Source organism: Xiphophorus hellerii, chromosome 13 (assembly GCF_003331165.1).
Source record: "Xiphophorus hellerii strain 12219 chromosome 13, Xiphophorus_hellerii-4.1, whole genome shotgun sequence".
Classification (NCBI taxonomy): Eukaryota; Metazoa; Chordata; class Actinopteri; order Cyprinodontiformes; family Poeciliidae; genus Xiphophorus; species Xiphophorus hellerii.
In genome coordinates, this window is record NC_045684.1 from 19,686,181 (window position 1) to 19,706,451 (window position 20,271).

The 20,271-nt window shown below is 39.5% G+C and overlaps 2 protein-coding genes across 2 annotated transcripts in view; both read right to left on the reverse strand.

Moving 5' to 3' along the window:
• LOC116731412 (inactive phospholipase C-like protein 2) overlaps nt 1–16,055 on the reverse strand; it is a 38,847-nt gene extending 22,792 nt beyond the window's left edge. The window contains exon 1 of the mRNA XM_032581130.1: nt 15,398–16,055. Coding sequence (XP_032437021.1) covers nt 15,398–15,661 — 264 coding nt within the window. The 5' untranslated portion in view covers nt 15,662–16,055. The remainder of the gene's footprint in view (nt 1–15,397) is intronic.
• The window catches only part of dnah3 (dynein axonemal heavy chain 3), a 31,494-nt gene continuing 26,900 nt past the window's right edge, over nt 15,678–20,271 (reverse strand). Inside the window, exon 61 of the mRNA XM_032581493.1 lies at nt 15,678–20,242. Coding sequence (XP_032437384.1) covers nt 19,889–20,242 — 354 coding nt within the window. The 3' untranslated portion in view covers nt 15,678–19,888. The remainder of the gene's footprint in view (nt 20,243–20,271) is intronic.

The window sequence follows — 20,271 nt, forward strand, 5'->3', positions numbered from 1 at the left end:
TGTAGTGCGTGAGAAATGGAAGAGAGACTAAGAGGCGCAGCTTATAGGATGCGGTTGTTACAAAGGAGAATGCAAGATTATGAACGTCACACAGGGAAAAGTCGAACTCAAAAATTATGAGACATATACACAAAAGAGATTAGGCTCCACTTGGGAAAGTAAACTGCAGAGTGTCTTTTGTGTGTGGAAATAAAAATAAAAAGAAAAAAGATCGTCCCGGTGCCTTCATTAAGCAGCTAACAGGCACGTAGAGGTTGCTTCACAAGGGCCTTTGTGTGCAACGTGCTTGTATCACTAATTATAGCTTCTCAGAGTCAGCAGAACCAAGATGTGGGTCATTAGTGGGTGGCATCTTTGATCCACTAATTAAGACAAAAAGAGAGGGAAAGACAGTTGCTAGGTGAGAGCGGAGAACATGGGTGGGGATGTGAGAACAGCTCCGCCTGTGGCCTGGTGCGAGTTGTTTGTTTGACAGAAGATAACTGATTATTAACAACACTGTTTATTTAAAGAGGCACTCAACCGAGAGCGCAGCACCACCGACGGGGTGGGGGGCTTTGATTTTCCTTTGTTAGAAATAAAAGAGTGCATGTGAAAGAACTTTTCGAAGCGGCGCGCTAACGTCTACAACAAACGTCCCCGGCAGAAACGTCTGCAGAGGATCATAATAAAACAGCTGAACCACACCAGACACTAAACAATAGGACAACCCTGAATCATGAAGAACCAACTGTGGAGATGATTAGCAACAGCAGCTATGCTTTAGGTTATGTCACCGGTCAATCCTAATTGATTTACACTCGAGGGTTAATCTGGTGAAAAACAATCTTTTTTATTCACAGAGAAAATAAAGGACAGAAAATTAACATCCTGCCACAACAGTCTTTCTTGGTCTTTACTTATACTTGCACTTACCTTAAGAAGAATAAATGTAATTGGGGCTATAAAAACGTAGAAATATTGAATGTAGAAATTATATAGCCAAGCTTTTCACCATTGCTTATGCAAATACAGAATTTGAAAAGCCCTCTTCCAAGACAAAAAAAAAAGGACAATTTGAACCGACAAGAAAAGAGTAGCGTACACAGATGATGACACGTAGCCTGGTTCCACAGAGTTCATATGAACTTTTGGCTTAAGGCAGAGAGTTTGATATTTTATTTTGAATGAAAGTTTGTCAAATTTATGTGCGACTGTTTATTGGTGAGAAAAAAAAAGGGGTGGAGTGAGCACTTTTGCAACTTAGATCATCTGTGCAGGAAACATAGATAAGCTAACATAGAGAGCTTGAGCAGTGAGTGAACAGCCAGGCCACTGATGCCACTCTGGCTGTTTGAGCATCAAGTCAGGCAAAAGAAAAATAAAAAGAATAATTTTTAGGTGTGTGCTGTCAATACATGCATCTGCTGATGTCAGGAGATGGTGTTAAATCTAAATAATGGATAAACTATCAATTATTTGCAGTGCCTTCATGGTTAAAAGAGAGATTGTTTATGTGAAGAAAAGTGAGGCTTGCGAAAACCGCTGCACGGCCACCCAATATCAAACAGCCCAAAGATGGACAAACTCCAGGGTTTTACGAGCTGGCATCCTGCGTGGTTTAGACATTCCCTTAGCTTTGCAAACCCGAGTCAAATGAACGTTTCATTAAAATTGTTCTGAAAAAACTTGAAGACGTAATGAAGAGGTAATGCTACCATTGATTGAAATGAGTCAATGTCTGCGTGCGAGTTGAGGCGCTCCGCTGAAGCTATAACGCTGCTACAACTGTCAAAATTACAGTGCATTGGCTAATAAAGATTTTACATGCATGTCATCAAAATCCAGGTCAAAATCAGAGCAGAAATTACAGAAATATAATGTTTAAAATTTCAGATTTTGTTATAAATGATGACTTTCTTTTGTAGCAAGTTACAGGCAGATAGTTTTCATCACAGAGCACTTTTTAATCTCTTTACACAGTGCCAGACTATTAGGTTTCCAATGCACTGCTTTGAAACCACATCTGTCTTGACTTCCTCTTTCTCACTGGAAAAACTGCATTAACTTTTGAAGACGGTTTATGAACTCAAAGACTTTGATATGTCACTGCTATGTCTCAAGGGATGTGTTCACGTTTTAGACTTTGTGCATGCAAAGGTCTCCGGGACAACAAATTTTAAAGTCTACACCAGAGGGAGTTAGACTTTCCCTGGAGATCCGCCCTGAAACGGTGATTTTGGCACAATGAGATTTTCCTTCTTTTGCACAACTACGTCATCCTAAAAGTATTTTGATTAATGCCTCCCAAGAGAAAACCTCTTAAAATAGGAAGCGCAAAAGAAAAGCAAAAATCATTGACCATTTAAAGTTTGCTGAACCTTTCAGAAGAGACGGGAACCAAAAGTGAGTGTTTCACACAACGTGGCAAAAACACAAGCAGTAGGAGAAGTAATATGAAGGTACAAGTTTGTCATACTGTGCATCTTTACGAATAAGCAATAACATAAGAAGTTTTGTTCTTAGATTTTTAATACTTAAATATTTGATCAAAACCATGCTGAAGTGCAGCCACAAGACAATTCAGTACTGGAGTCTGCTGGAAAGAACAGCAGACTGATCACACAAAGCCCAGCGCACAAGAAATGAAACGGATTGACTCTGACTTTTCACATGCATCTTCTCTGATTTCCCCTTAAACGGATTTAGTCTGTCGTTAATATCGTTCCTGATGCTTAACGTTTTTTTTTATGAGATACCAGAGGAAGTGTTAGAGAGTCAGCCATTTTTATCTGACAGTACAGACCCCCCTCCCTCACCTGTTGCTGCATACTGTTCTTTAAGTGTGCAGTTTAAAGATATTCCCAGTTACTAAAAAAAAAAAAAAGAAGAAAAGAAACAAAAACGTAATAATTGGAAATTAAATACACATCACCTATGACTCTAAATAAGCAAAGGCCGTTTTACAAACACACTTGATAAGCTATAAGCAGCATGTCTGTAATGCAAGTGACTGCAGGATAACTGCTCAGGCAACTTATAATGACTAATATACTTATAGTTAACATGTTGGCAAAACTATAAATTATATTTTTCTTCATTTTAAATGAAAACAGTAGATTTTGCAATGCAGCTTTATTTGCATTTTTTGTCATTGAAGATACCATGAGTATATCCTAAGACATGAGAAAAAAAAAAAACATGTCAAGCTATGACTAACTACAACTTATCACACTAGATGACATTTGAACAACAGGTCCTGGAGTTACTGGTAATATGTACAAGAAGTCCTGAAAATACCACTTGGAGAAAAAAAGGCATTTCAACCACATCTCCTAACAAGACACCTTGGATGATACGTGATGCCCAGCCACTCCTCAGACGCTATAATACTGTCAAGTGGCAGAGCTACAGAGGACAGCCAGAGACATCCTGGGAGAAGGTATGAAAGCAGCAGGGGAGGAAATGTTACATCACAAGTGCTATTAACTATACCATGTCAAAGTCAATTTTTATTTATTAATTTATTTATTTAGTACTTAAAAGAGAAGATGCATTAAAGTTCTGCAATGCAAGAAGAATAAAATATTCAATTTGAGTTGTTAAGAAAAAGAAAAGAAAAAAACCCCACAATATGCCAAAGGAGAAAAATAAAAGTGTGAAACAAAAATACTTAAAATGTTATATTTAATTCAAAAGCCTAACAGTAGAGGTGGGATTATAAAAGCACTTTAAAGAGAAGTTTAAAGATTATGACCACCTCTTACATGGAACCTTTTAGGGGATGCGACATAGAAGGAACCCTTAATTTTCTGAATGGATCTCAGAGTAACTGGTTGTTTGATCCTTGTGAATGTACAGTGTTTTAGAAGAAACAGTGTACTTCTTATATTTAGAATATCCTCTAAATATAACAGGGTGAAACCATTAAGAACCTTAAAAACCAGTTGGACTTTTTTTTTTTTTTTAATCAAATCCTGTGCAGAACAGGCTGCCAGTGGAGTGAATCCCAAACTGCAGTTATACGTTTTCGTTTTCTAGTTCCAGCTAAAAGACATGCAGAAGCATTTTGTAAAAGCTGCAACCGATTAAGGGTTGACTGCCTTAAACTAACGTAGGGAATTACAATAATCTAGGAGAGTTGAATAGAAGCATGGATCAATCTTTTAAAAGTCTTAAGAAAAGAACGCTTTACCTTAAAGAGAGGTAGCTGAAAACAAAACAAACAAAACAGATTTGATTTGTGAATTTCTAGATGCAGTCAAAGAATAAGTCCAGATTCCTGGCAGAAGACTGACTGTTAGAAAGAAACGACTCAAGCATGAGACTCAAAAGATTGGTTCTCCTACATACCATGACCTAAAGTTTAGCTTTGCTGAGATGGAAGTTGGAGTTCATCCAAGTATTTAGATCAGCAAGAGAGTAAAAAACAGCTTCAAAGAGTCATTTTTTTTTTAGAAGTGCATAGATAGATTTGAATGACAAGCCATAAGTGCAACATATAAGGGAAATAATTGTGGCTCTACGATGGATCCTTGAGGAACTCCACACACAAGTTTGAGATGCTGCGCCTGAGGAATAAGCATCTATCTGTACCGAGAAGCTTCCTATTCCTTTTGAAAGTTAAACCACTCTAAAGTGGCTCCATTAATACCCACACAAAGCTCAAGCCTTGATAAAAGGATACAGTGATACAGTATAAAACATGGCACTTAGTTCTAAAAGCATCAAACAAGCAGGGCTTCCAGAATTAACGGTTATAGTGAGGCCATTTACAAGACTTGTCATAAACGCAGTTTTCTCTGAAAATATTGTCAAGCAGTTCACAGTTTTAATTTTCTCCAACAACCCTAAAAAAAAAAAAAAACAAAGCTTGGAAATAAGTAAAATCTTACAGGACTGTCATACAATAGTTAAAGTTGGTGTTGAGATTTGCTAATTTTTTTTTAAGCATAAACACCCGACACTCTTTGTGTGATTTAAGTGGGGCTGTTGCTGAACCCAGCAATAAGTAACTCAGTGAAACAAGCCGCGTTCATTTCCCATTATCTCAGTGTCCCTCTAAAGCAGTCCATCTGTAATCTTAATGACTACAGGTCAACTGCAGTCACGGCAGTTCTCATGAAATGCTTAGAGGATCAAAACACGTCATGGCTAAACATTGAAGTGTACAAAAATCACAGAAGCTCTTCACACTGAGCCACCTCAAACTCCCAGAAGGCTTTGCTGGGGTGCTCCTCACAGTCATTAACTTTGTCTGAGGATCAAGACATGAATCAAAATAATAAGCTGGAGCCAAAAAGTTGTCTCCACCACCTCACCTTTCTCAATTACTATAACGCCTCTCCGCGCCGCAACATCGACTGACCCGAAACGCTCCAGTCGTGTGCATGACGATGCGGTAGTTGGAGTCACAGAGGAATGTGAAGAATCAGCTTGTAGAGATTAAGGTCAGAGATCGACAGCTGGCTTCCAGGCAAACGATCTGATGAACTAATGACCTGTCAGTAGAGCGCTCTCTCAAACTTTACATTTCCTCAAGTTTTGTGATCAGAGAACCTCTAGTGATTCATGAATAAAGATTGAGAAAAAACCTGCTAGAGTGGCCGGCTATCCGTCTGGCAAAGACAGCAAAACGACACCCAGCTTTACGGTCCGCACATGTTTAGCTTCAAAACAAGAAATATTCAGATTAACAGCTGATAAACATCTCGACCTGTCTGATGCCTTTCCTGGAAGATCTCTGCAGCACTTTGTGCGTTCAAAGGGAACGTTAAAGATTTAGCTCAGCAAACACATTTCCCCCAACCCTGTGCAACATGATATAGGATGAAGGAATAGTTTGGGTTCTTTTGAAGAATGGACCGTTATCAATAGTTAGCATGTAGCCTGCAGTCGGAGTCTATCTGAATGACCTCAGTGTAGAAAAAACAGATTAGTTCTCTTTGGAGAGTTGACCCAACGTAATGTCAGACAGAGGTCACTTTCAAAGAGGATTAGTGCAACTGGGGTCTCTCAGCACTCTCCCTTGTTCATATGAATATTTATTTTATACATCTGATGGCATGTGCAGTCAAAAATTTTAATATTTACAGTAAAGTTGTTGTCCAAACAGGATTACCTAGGTCAGACAAGTTTAGCCAACTGGTCAGTGAAACGCAATACAACATAGCACAAGCAGAGAAAGAAAAATGTCAACAAGACCTGTAGTAATGTTTTCAACTTATGGTTACTTTATTTCTCAAGGTCAAACAAGGGGGGGAAAAAATGCAATTATGTCCTGGTAATAAATCTCTTCCTATGTATGAATCAAATGACCCAAAAACAGTAGGAATGCAGGCCTGGGACTCTTGGCGCGGTCCACGCAACAAATGGAGGGAACAAATGAGGAGACCTTAACGCGGTGCAGGTAAGATAGTGACTGCTAACATCTACTGCGGGAAACCCCAGTTGAAAAATTTAAAATTTATGGAAATAGGAAAAACAACAAAACAAACCTTACTTCCTGTCCAACTAATCACAATATCCTTTTGTGTAAGAGAACACAGTATTAAAATAACAAAAGATACCAGCTGACAATATCAGTTTTTGAACATGTACAAAACATTACAAAAAAGGGGTTGTACTTCCTGAGTGTTATATTTTGCCACATTACAAGTTCCAGTGTATTTTCAATTCAGTTCAAATTAGTTTATGTATTTAGCGCTAATTTGAAAGCACGTCTCATCTCAAGGCGCCTTACTAAAGAAGTCATTTCAATCCAATCAGACACGCATTCCAACTCATCCCAATTGTCAAACAGTGCAGTTAAGTTCGGTTCATTATTCAAACTGGTTCAGACGCTTGTTATCCAACTAACCCCAGCAGATTGCATTGAGTCACTGACCTGCAGCATTCACTCCTACTCGGCGTGCATGTAGAGACGGAGGAGAAGAAGAAACCTCAAGCAGAACCTGGTTAAGTGTGAGCGGCCATCTGTCACGACTGACTTGGGGTTTAAATGGGACTTCATGAGATTGACCAACACAAAGTAGAGAATAATTCTGAAGTGAGGAAAAAAAGTTTGATTTGTCCCTTTTTTTTTTTTTTTTTTTTTTTTTTAACAAAAGCAAATAAAAAAACGTTTAATATACATTTGGATTCAGCCTCCTTAAGCCTATATATACCCTGTCAAATTACCTATTGTTGCAGTAACAGCTGGAAGTTTTCTGGGGTATGTCTCTTCCAGCTATGCACATGTAGAAAGTGACACTGTTGCCCATTCTTTGCAAAAATAGCTCATGCTCAGTCAGACTGACAGAATAGGGTCTGTCAGTCTGACCATCACATTTCAAATATGGGCACAGAGCTTGAATTGGATTTAATCCTGGGCTTTGATGGGGCAACTTTCATAGACGAATTATGATTTAACTTAGGCCGCATTATATCCGAAAAACAAGTAATTGCAAAACTGCTGGTGATGTCACATGATGGAAAAAAAAAAAATCAACAGTTTTCCAATTCTCTTATTTCAACATTAAATGTCCACACCACTCTCAAATAAAATATAAAAAAGGACATTAAGGCCTGTAATAGTCCAACCAATTGGAAAAATACTCTCACAAAAAACGTGCATGCATCAGACAGTGATGTGTGATTCTGACATTACACACACCTGACCAGCCTCTTACTGCCTGAACAAAGGCAAATGTCAACAATTCATCCTGGGGTGGTGTGTTCAGGGATAATCTGCAATGTTAATGTTCCACCACATGCAGCATTTTGAAAATAGTTCCAAAAAAATGTAAATGTTAGTCTCATCGCAAGCTTTGTTTCCTCTGTCCATTCTATTGTAAACAGCAGTTTTCTTCTTTCCATAAAGGAGGGATTAAATAATTTGTGTTATTTAACGTTCACCAATAAACCTCCCGAGTTATTCGGAGGACACTAAATTCAATCATGTTCTACTCTGTGTTGCACCATCGCAGATGTTCTGCATGCGTTCGTACAAAAAATTATAACGTGTGAAAGCCTACACAAGGCAGTAGAGTGGGTTAATTGGCAGATTCTAGCTCATCTAAATGAGTGAGTGACACATGCGCTGAGCTTTCAGATAAAGGTAGAGCAGGAAGCAGTGTGGTCAGGTCAATCTGCTCAGAGTACGGTAATTATGAGTTACAGAAACTGTGGTGAGCGCGCAGTCTCAACTGCTGTCTCCGACTATAAACCCCAGCCCTCGCGGTGAGCAGAGCAGCAGATGCTCTTTTAACGCTCCAACCCTTTGATGGCCAATGTGGACAAGTATGCACAATCGCTAACGCATGCAACAATGCAGCGACGCAACTAAAAAAACAAGGGTTGGTTTCACAAGGTCATCTCCTAAGAGAGCTAACCACAGTTTTAGCTGACAAGCGTCACGGGTGCAATTGCGGACATCAAGAACAGGCAGACGGGCATCGATGGTGAGCGTGAAAGTGGTGATCAAAGTGCCAAGAGAGATTTGACTTTTGTAGAGAAGAGAACGGGAGATATCCATGTACAGACTATATAATCAGAGATGTTATGAATATAAAAAGAGCCTTTATGAGTAAAGTACACCTCTCTTTGGCAATTTAACTGAGCTATAATTACATGGTAAAACCATTTAGATCTGTGGTATTAGACAGAATGTTCTTTCTCCTATTAGAAAATAAATTACTTTGTTATGAATTGCAGCATTAAGTCTCTGATTTCTACAGAGAGTAAAAGAAAGTCGGGGAAGAGGTCCCAGTAAGTTCTAATTCAATAAAACAAATTGTATAGTTAAAAATCTTCCACAGAGCCAAAAATAGAAATGGACCCCCAGGTCTTTGGCGCTGAAGTGTTTCTGAGAAAGTGACTGTGGTGATTCACAACCTGTAGAGCCGCCCTGAAGTCACTTTTTGTTTCCCACACGTCTGAATTTTGGAAGTCATTTTAAAAATCGCAATTATAGATGATTAAGATTTTATACAAACACGAATAACTGACATTTAAAGAACAGAGAAGTACCAAAAGGAAATAAAGATGCCTTTAAAATCATGCTTTTAATTAAGGTTGTGACACAAAATGTAGTGACGTGAAGACACCATGACACTTTGTCAAAAATCATGAGCGAGGCATCAGGTGGCAGACAGCGTGGCTTTTTGTTTGAACATTTTAGCAACTCAAAACAAAAAGATTCATAGGCATAGTTCATCTGAAGAAAATCTATCTTTCCAAGTCAAGTTTCTTATTGGAGCCTGCAAGAGAATGATGGGTAAAAAAAATTGGATTTACATAGCTAGTTAGCTTCCACTACCTCTATGAAGTATATATCTAGTTCTATAGAACTAGATGGAAAATAAGCTAACACTTTATTTGACAGGGTGTGCATAAGACTGACATGAAACTGTCATAAACGTGACATAACACCTGTCCTGAACATGAAGGAGTCTTCATGAATATTTACAACCGTTGTCATGAAGTGTCATTTGGTAAATTTTGACAATTTTAATGCAAAGCTGCATTAAAACATGTATCAAAAGTCCATTAAAATTGTCAACTTTGCATTGCAAGTGTCATTATTTACCAAATGACACTTCATGACAACAGTCGTACGCATTCATGAAGACTTTTTCTGTTAGAAAAATTATCTAAGTTCAGACTTTTTCATTTTCATGACAGGAGTTAAGTCATGTACATGACAGTGTCATGTCAGTCTTATGCACACCCCTTCAAATAAAGTGTTACCAAAATGATAAAATCTAAAAAAAAATAAATAAATAAAAACTCTCTTCAAAAATAAACATCAGCACTCACCCTTTGAATTATTTTCTTTCATGCCCTATCCCTAATCATAACCTTGTCACCCAACCTGAGCCCTTTCCTGTAACCCAAACTATACTTAGATTGTAAGATTATATATTGTTGATCATCTTGTGCATGCTGAAGAAAACTTTTAAAGTTTTTGTTTAGCCCAGCTGGAAACTACAGTACGTCACAATGAACCAAAACAGATTTCAAACTGGAGATTCTCAGTGTTTTTCAGAATCTGCAGGTGCAACTATTGTGAGTAAGTGCAAGCTAATGTTATAAGGCCTATGAGGGAACAGGAGTGCTTTAAGCCTAAAATCCTGCATACATTTTGGGCTCTTTTTATTGAAGAAAGCAGCTCTTCAGTTGCCTTGTGTTGACAGAGCTGACAAATCCAACAGGTGGAATCACTGGGATTGGAAAGTGGAGCAAGATCTAGAGAGAATGAATGTTTGACATTTCTCTGTCTTAAAAGTTAAAGCACACCTGTGACAAGGTATGCCTCATCAGTTGTTTTCCCTCCTAAAGCATCTTAAAAAAAAAAAAAAAAAAAAAAAAAAACTACCTTTGGCTGAAGTCCAGGGATCCGTTCGGTCTTGTCGAACAGATGCACAAGCCGTTCAGTTAGTGGGAAATGGAGATAAATGAAGCATGGCGCCACAGTTGCAGTGTGTTTTGGGTTTAGATTTCCCGGGCAGCTGATCACACGCGCCACCTAGAATCACTACAATGCCCAGTAAAGCTGGAAGGGCGACTCACTTCAAAATAACCTTGTCATTATTGGGACTGAGACGCCGCCATTTTATTGCAGATCTTTCATAAAACATACTGATTTAAGAAAAGGATGTCCAAGTCTAAGCTTCGAGTGTTTTAGAAAGACATTTAAGATGCCAACAACACTGTGAACTTTCTGAAGAATCCCCCACCATTTTTACATCCTTTTTGTGGCTACATTTTGGACGCTCAGTAGAGAAAAAGAAAATGTGGTAGACAAGGTGTAAACAATTTGAAAGAAGTGCAAGAATACTACGACTGGCTATCCATTTTCACAATATTAGCTTAGTGGTGCCAAAGTTCAGTCCTTAGCCTCTCTTAGCTCTTCTAGATGCATCCTATGTCAACAAATCTGAAACAAATGGCTAAAGTCCCTCACCAGCACGTCATTCACCTCTGCAGAGGCCTTGTAGCATACCAGTTTTTGGATTCTGCGGTGTTGGCGAAGGAATCGCATCTAGAAGTTGGAGGATAGTAGCTCTCAGGGACTGGACTTGCCTCTGGCACACCTGGCTTAACTTGATTTTGTTTGCATCTTTTAGTACACAACTATTGCAGGAAACAGCCTCCCAGATCTCAAGCCTCGCCTCCAGTAAATTAGAATGACTAATAATCCTGAAGCAAATCTCCCAGGTTCATGTGGGAAAACGAAAACATTTATGCAAGCACCCCAAAGGCCAAACTTGAGCGATTCGTTGCAAAACTTCACGTCGCTACAGTGTTTACTTAAAGAAACGTCCTGAAGGTTTATGGCAAAAAAAAAAAATACTGCTTTTATTAAAATGCTTAATTTAGATGCAAAGGAAAAAAGAAGAACTACATCAATAACAGCAGCATTTCCTCTTGGCTGCAGGACAATAAGCAGGGAGCCTGACTCCCTCCCCGTCTCTTACTCACTCCAGTTAAAACAGTTTAAGGCAGGGCTTGATATGAATCTGCTATCATCCCTAGGGTTTGTGCTGACACCTTACCTTCAGTTAATGCTTCCCCCTTCGGGCTGGAAAACAGGCACAGACGCAAAAATGCTTCTTCACTACCAGACATGCATATATAATGCAGGCCACACATATGGCACCCCAGATTTGTATAAAGAAAAAAAAAAAAAAAGTTAAGAGCCAATTATTGCAGTCTCAAAATCTCACACTAAAGAATTTAGAAGTGAATTATCTTCAGCAACCCTCCAGTTAATAATTTGTACAGCCTATTTTTGACAACTGGAGGATACTCGGTTTGCTCCAATAACAATTTATGATGTTGGACCGTTCAGAAGGAAGGATCTTTGTAGACCATCCCAGGTTCTCATCCTCACTCTCCCTCTTCAACTCACCACACTTTAATAGAATTTAGACCTAGAGATTCAGGTGGCCATAAAGGTTGATTTATTTTCCGATTAAAAGATTTGTGTTGACTGTTGACCTAACCATATGCGTTAAATTATTCCTCTGCCGAAGCCTACAAAATATCCAAGTACTTCAAAAATGTCATGAATCCAAGTACTCTGACAAGGCTCCCATGGCCTCTGGAAGAAAAACTATCCATCGGCATCACAGATCATCCACACCGCTCAGACGGCAGGAGGTGTTTTTCCACGCGCTCATCTTTTCTTTCGCCCCAAATCCACGCTGTAGTGCTTGTCGCTGAGCATCTTAATTGAAGTCTCATCAGAACAAAGCACACGGTTCCAGTTAAGATCTCAGAGTTTTGCAAACTCTTCAAATTTACGTCTGATTGCCTCTCTTTTCCCTGTCTTTGCTGAAAAAAAAGGAAAAAAAGAAATACAAGCTTTAAACTTGAGAGAGGAGTAGAGGCACCATCCGAGACTTCTGGAATGCCAATTTGCCATCTTAAGTGGAATGAAAAGCACACAGAGACATTAAACGGAAAGCCTGTTGGTGTCTCTTGGCAGGACAAATGAGGATTTTTTTTACTTTTTATTCCCCCTTCTGATAATTTATTACAAGAAAGGTCAGAACAAATGGGTGTTTTTATTAGGAAGAGAGGTGAACGATTGATATCTACATCTCAGATGAACTTGAAGCGTACTTAACCTAAGTGGCTGTCCTTTTCTGTATCGCCGTCACGCGAATGAAGGAGACAGAAAACCCCCATCCGGCGCCCTCCCCCTGCTCCCAAAGGAAAATTAGAGGACAGGGCGAGATACAGACTAATAAAATGCTCTCATTAACTTTGCCGACAGGACCAGGAAGACACACGCATGCACAGTGGAAACAAAGCCTGAACTCCTGTGAAAACCCATTCTGGAATGTCACATTTCCTGTTTATCAACCCAACATACCACCCCACAATAATGCTTTGAAGAATTTTGACTGTGACCTTAAGAGTATTCCAGCAAAGCAGACACTCGTGCTATTATGTGGACAAACTGGATTAATAACGTCTAACATTACAAGGACGAGCTACAATTATGAAAGTCTGCATGTGCTGACATGTTTTTGGTGACAGCAGCATGCAAACCATTGATTTGATTTGGTTAATGACCGGGGAAAGCAACGTTTGAGTCGTGACAAGAAAGGTTTGGATAGATTTAGGTCTGGACTTTGACTAGGCCATCTTAGCAACTAATATACTCATACAAATCATTCCACAGTATCTTTACGTGTATGCTTAAGTGTCGTTTTCCTGCTGGAAGATGAACCCCTGCTCCAGTTGAATCATTTTGGCCAAACACGTCCGCCGAACCCACATTTCCCAATCGATGCAAAAAAGACGGTAGAGCAGGCGCCGCGTTTCTGATCGGCCCCGTTCTTTGTGAGTCACCAGAGTGGTACTCCAAAGTCGTTGAAACATCAGACGTGACACCGCGTATCAAAAGCGCGCTCCTCACCGGGAGTTGTTTAACACCACTCTCGGCTCCGTGTGAGGCTCCAGAAACTTCAGTCCATTTCAGACTGTTCGTGTTATGAGCTGGCTGCAGCAGAGGAGCGTCTACGAGAGCAGGCCTGTGTGTGGGCAAAGAGGCGAGAAACATTTGTCTGATTTTATGTGCATGCATGTGTATGTGCTCCAGGGAAAGTGATTTGTCACCACCAACTGCTCATGGCTTAATAGCAATATTGCAACACAAACTGTACGAGGAAATTGGCCAACGGGTCCCGCTTCCTGTCTTGCTGATTCAGAGCCAATCACTCAGACACACAGAGTGAGCGAGGAGGAGAGATGATGGCATGTTCAAATAATCATGTCTTTTCAGGTAGCAGCCCTTCAGACAGGCTGCAGCTGGAGATCCATAAGACCTCCCACATGACCCCGGGGGACCAAAACCGTAAAAGGCAAAGTCAGGGAATGAGGTATCGATTAGTGGATATTGATATGGCAATACATTAAAGGTTAATATTCAAAAGCAAAGGTGCGTGAAGAATGTAGATATTTATGTTTAAATAAAGTTCACATCTATTCACTTGCAAGTCCAGGGAGTAGGATTAAATCAAAGCCTGTTTAACGGTGAACTGAAGAAGGCAGAAAGAAGGTAATTTCTCACTTCAATCAAAATGGACTGTGGATGAGTTCACTGTTCAGTTCCTCCACTTCTTCTGTCAGCAGAAATACCTGCCATCCAATAATATATGCAAAAGCATTCGTGCCCTTTAAACATTTTAAAACTTGTTAATGTTACAACCAGAACAACACGTAGCAGAAAGATACGCTGAAGAAAAAGTATACAAGGTTTTGTATGAAGCAGCCCCAAATCGACATTGATGACCCACATTTTCAACTATCAGAAATTGCACCTTTGGGTCATCTCGAGCAAAACTCTCCCCTTTTTCCTCTGCAAAAATACAGCAAGTAGGAAGTCTTCCGACAGAAAAGACAAGCACACCCACAGCATGATGCTGCCACCACTATGTTTAGCACTGGGGATGCTGTGTGCAGTTTTTTTCCCACCACCACACAGCATATTCATCACACAAAGTAAAGACCAAAAAGCTACATCATGGTCTTATCTGACCAGAATTTCAGAATACCTTTTAACACATTTGCAGTTTCCACCAGTATGGTTTTGTGGTGACTAGCACAGTGGCAATATGGCTTTATTTATTTATTTATTTTTTTACAGGTTATAGTAAACACAGGGTGGACTCCATTTTCTAGTTCGGCAAGCTTTAAAGACCGTTAGTCGCAATTTCTGTAGCGAAGGCTACATAAATGCCACACTTTGCATATTTTCATTCATGAAAAAAATATACAAGCATGCACTATTTAATGCTTGCCAGTCACAAAATCATACTAAAATACACTCATGTTAGTGGTTGTAACGAGACAAAATGTAAAAAAAAGTTTCACAGTTTCACTTTTGCAAAGCATTGTGTAAACTACTTTGGAATCTTAAGTTCGTTTAGCTTTTAAAATGACATGTTTGGCTGTATGGGAAGATGATCATTCATCGCTTTCCACATTTAGCACCATATTTCGTGGCCTGTTCAGCAGATTGTTGAGAATTTTCTCAAGAGCAGCAGGCACATGTGCAGAGATGGTGTGACTGATTATTCTGCTGGTTGACATGCAAAGAAAAAGCTGACAGCAGGCCCGTTCACTGAACAACAACTGTAGTGGTCGCATCTCGGGTTGGACGAAAGGTGTGTGATGAAACGCATCTGTCTAATATTACTCAAGGGTTCTTCCAATCTAACTTTGTTTTTTCATTTCGTGGTATTTTCCCATGAGCACAACCTTCATGCATGGCTTCTGTTGAAGATGCATCTATATTAAATCCCGTTTTGGGTGGCATGTACGCCTGCCGGTTATTAGAATCTATTCGGGATTGCTCTGCATTTCCCCCATAAACATCTGTGCTTAAAAGAGCCGCTTCCTCTTCGCCGAAGTGATGACCTACCTTGATCAGACTGCTGCGTCGAGGGATCGCTGATTTGAGAGCCGACTCCGAGCCTGGGTTCTCCCACGTCGGGGACTCGCGGCCGGATTCGTTCTGGACCCGTTTGACGGCGTCCGACGCGCTGCAGCTTCCGTTTGACACGGGCTCTCCTCCCCGGTGCGCCTCCACGCTCATTCCGGCGCTGGCCCCGCCGCACGCCGCTCTCCAGTCTGCAGCAACCGGTGGGCCGACGTCGTTCTTCTTATGCGGTCCGAATTCAGACATAGAGACACTTTCTTTTAATTGTTTTCTTCTTCTTCTTTTTTTTTTTTGTCTTGTCGCTTCTCATAGGAGGTAACGGGGATCCCTAAGCAGCGGCTTCGCACACAGACGCAGGCGTGCCATCGTGTGAAGTGAACGATCGGCGACAGTGTAGCACCAAGAGGACAGGAAACTTATCTCTCTCTCTCTCTGCCCCCCTGTCTGTCTGTTTCTCTCGCTCCCCCCCTCTCTCTCTCTCTCTTTCTTTCTTTCTAACTGAAAGGTGGGGGGAGGCGACCAAAGCTGGGGCGACAGCAACAGCTAAAAGCGACACACCTTCCAGTCCGACACCATCAAACATTCCTCACATCTCCGTCACAGCTGGGTGTGCGCCTGCGTAAAGAGAACTTAAGCAGCTCGGGGGGCTGATCTGCCCCTCTCTCCAGCTGCGCGTTAAAACCCCCTCAACGCTGTCTGGAGCATGAAGATGATGTCGATGACTTTTCCAATTCGCCTTTGTCTGAGGGTGAGAGAAAGCTCATCATCTGGGACCATCCTGATCTTGCTTCATAGTTGCTTACGTGTTTTATTCGTACAAGTTGTGTTTTTATTGGTCTATAAATAATAATAATAATAATAATTTTAAAAAAGCTACGTGTGCATCTAAAAACAAAAGTAGAATGTCATGGAAAAGTTCATTTATTGCCATAATTAAAAAAAAGAGATAGATCTAATTGATATTATATAAAGAGACAATGGTTCTTGCATAGATAGCCACCTAGGGAGAACTTCCCTTTGCACCCAGTTTTAAACACACCTCACCTCTACTCACCATAATAATAATAATAATAATAATTAATAATAATGAAAATGCTGTTTTAAGTTTAGAAACTAAGGTTTGCACTGGAGCATGCATGTGTTCCATTGGAAGAAAATCTTATTCATCCATCCATAGGACCTGGAGACTAAGCTGGTCTGTGTATTATAATTCCCAAACAGAAAATAAGGAAATAAAAAGAATGAGAAATGACCTTTGCAGAGAATACATCTTCACCCACTGGCTGGCAGCACCGTTTGCCTGTTTTTTTTTTTTTTGCTGACAATGAGAATAAGCTCCTATAGCTCTTTGACCACACTGTAAACCTACACCACTGATTTGACTTCAAAATTGTAATGTCGTCCACTGTTTGGACATCATTATTAATAAATTGTCATCTAAAATAAGTGAGATAGCTTTTTTCTTGAAATCTTTCCGCTGAACTTTCTAATTTGCACGGTATGAACACAAACAGACAGAATGTTAATGCCCTAATTTTGACTCTGCCAGACTGTGGGGCTCTGCAGGAGAAACAAAATCTCTTATTTTGACAATTGCAACACTTGCACAAATTAGGCTCACCATCACCTACGAGACGTTGTTTTTCAGTGCCATTACGGAATTTTGAAATACTGAATCTTAATTTAAAGAGAGGACATTCTCTCCTCATTTCATCATCAGGTTCACATTTACATAATAAAATAACTGTAATAGGTTAGACTCTAGGCTTTTACTGCTCAGGGATAAAACTATAAAACTGAAGGAACATATGTAATGAAAACTGAACAAAGTAAGATTCTCTGGGCTCCAGTCGGACTGCAGACTTCATCAGTAATATTTATACAACTGATGTATAAATATATACATCTACAGATTTAGGCGGATGAAGGAGCATCTGCTAACTCTAGATGTTACATAGGAGGAAGTAAGTGTTTGATCTTCCACTGATTTAGTGAGTTTGATCATGCATAAAGAAAATAAAAGCATTCATTTGGTGGCTTCTTCAATCCCAAAAGAGTTGAATATGTTTTTGAAAAAGTCAACTAAAAGTGGATGTATAAATAGTCATACATGGCCTCTGGGTAACCTGATCCTGAGTTCAAAACCATGATTCCAAGTTTTATTTTAGTCAATTCAAGTTCTCTTCTAAAGCATATTTAATTAACCAAAGGGCAGCGCTCCTGAAGAATAAAATAAACAAATATAAGGGAGATGATTTTTTAAAAAACCCAGAATCTTACATAGATTGAGTTTAAGTTGAGTAAGAAGTAACGCAAATAAAACTGAGTCAAACTCATTGTGATTCAAAAGATGGAAAGCAAACGTGGATTTTCAAGCAAGATTTTAAAGCATCTGATGTTGGAGAGGTCGTGACATGGAAAAGCAGCTTGGTCTCCCTGGTGCTTTAAATTTGACCTTGGAACAGCCAGGAGCGATCTCTCTGTAAATCTCAGTGATCTAGACAGGGGCTGTGCACACTCGGAGAGGTACAAGATGTTAAATTATGCAAAGCTTTTAGACAAAGTAATAAAATAATGCCCTTTGTAAGAGCTGTTGAAAGCTCTTAACAAAGTGTCTAAAACAAAGGTATGGCTTCACTTTTGCAAGTGGTTTGATATGGAAGACAGTAACTTTGATGTGAGCATTGATGTGTTCGTCAGAAGGAAGAATCAAAAATATAGGAATCTGAAGGACCAAAATTGTGGAGGTCACAACCCCCAAACACAAACACAATCACCTCTGTTTTCAGCTAATTTAAGCTAAGAGAGTTTAGATTATACATTAAATATCAAGCATCCCAGTTTTGAGAAAGATATATCTAAATTTGGTTTGGCGATACATGAAAAACATTCAGAGGTGTTTTTGTTAGCTTTTAATTACAATGTTTAGCAATTGGGACATTATTCAAATTCTAAATTAAACAATAAATTTATGAATTCATGGCAAAACCAGCTGAATTAAAAAGTTCAAAATACTATTTGATCAGTTGTATGCCCCTATGTCTAAAAACTAGTATTTAACACTGTTGAGGCTCAATGATTTGCCTTTGCTGCCATCTAATGTCAGACCTGGATAAAGACAGATAATAGGATCCGTTTTTTTAAGTGTTGACATGATGGTAAAACTCAGGTCACACATTTGTCTGCTACAGCAGATAAATACATTGTCCAAGTATAATGATTTCAGAGTTACTTTGTTATCAAAAATTTAATTTTAAACCGCCGTGCGATGGACTGGCAGCCTGTCCAGGATGTGTCTGGCCTCTCACCTGTTAAATGCTCAATACTAGCCAATTTTCTGTTTCTTGTAAGCTAAGCAAAAGTGTAATAGCCTTCTTAGAGCCACCTGACTGGCAGTTTGCAGCATCAAGAATGGTAGAGGCATCACAGTGTTACTTTATGCAGCCAACAGCCAGAAAAAACTCCAATCCTACTCGCACGTAGTAAACTTCCCCGTTGCTCGTATTTCTTGTGGTTGTAGCAGTTTTGTCTGTGTTATCAGCAATTTTTAGTTGCAGCGTTTTTCTGTTTTTTTGTTTGCGTGTTTTGGCGTTCGCAGCTTGTTTCGCTGTTTGCCGAGCATTTGCACCTGTCAGCCACTGTATAGTTTTGTCAATTTTCCTCTTGCTTCTATTTACTGTATTTGCAACATTTTTGTTTGCATGTTTGTTATTGGCAGGCTTTTGCTGTTTTCTGTGACTGCGGTGTTATTGGTTTGCAGTGTTTTTCTGATGGATTTGTTTGGGTGTTTTGGAGTTTGCATCATTCATGTGTTTGCAGCACAGTTTGATATTTTCTGCACGTTTGCACCTGTCTGCCACCTTATTAATGGCATATTTAGCCAGTAGTATTTGTAATAGAATAAATATTTGTTTACAATAATAAATATTTAATTGATCACACATTTAAGTAATCATTTACCTATTTATTTTACATCTACATATTGAATTATGGCACTCTGAACTTCTACAGTTAGAGATTGTAAATGTTCTAGAGGTATGTAAAACCGAGGTAGAAAAGTCTGAAATATGACTGATCCAAAATCCAGGAACACATGTACCATCAGTGTTAAGTGAACCTGATAATAAGTATTAAAAAATGTTGAAAAGAAAGATAATTCTGCATAAATTACAGAATGCAGCCTTTGTTCGAACAGAATTCTACTAAATACTCTCAGCTACAGTGGCAAAGACAACAAAGAGCAAAATCTCTCAAGCATGGCAAATATCCTTTCTATCTTATTCTGGCACAGTGATTAATGTATTTTAAAGCAAAAACTTGTTTTTTTGGCTTAAAAAAAATAAATAAATAATAATAATAATAATAATAATAATAATAAAAAACTAGAATATTTCTTGAATTGCAAAAACATGTATTTCATTGTCTTGTATAACAGCTGACAAGATCAGCAGCTGTTTAAAAACTGGCTGATTGTTAGTCGTCAAGCTGGCAGAGACACGCCACCCCACGGTTAATCCAGTGTTTCTGTGGCTTGTCAGAGGGCAGCTCGATGGACAGGACATAGTTGGTGGAGTGCCCAGTGGTCGACAGCGTACCTCGACGGGCGCTAGTTTTGTAAACAGGGCAGACGTAGATCTTTTCGTGGAGAAATTTGTCCATTTCTCCTGGTTTGAGCTTGATGATGGGCAAACAGTCAAAGAGAATCTTAGGTAGAGACTCCCCAATAACCATGTTCTCCCTGTCCCAGCGCGCTCCTTCCATGAAGAGACCCTTAATGTATGCGCCGTCTTCGGGCTTTTCTTCCATATGGGTCTCCTCCTTGGTCACCTGGCGTGTGAATGAGAATAGAAATAGAA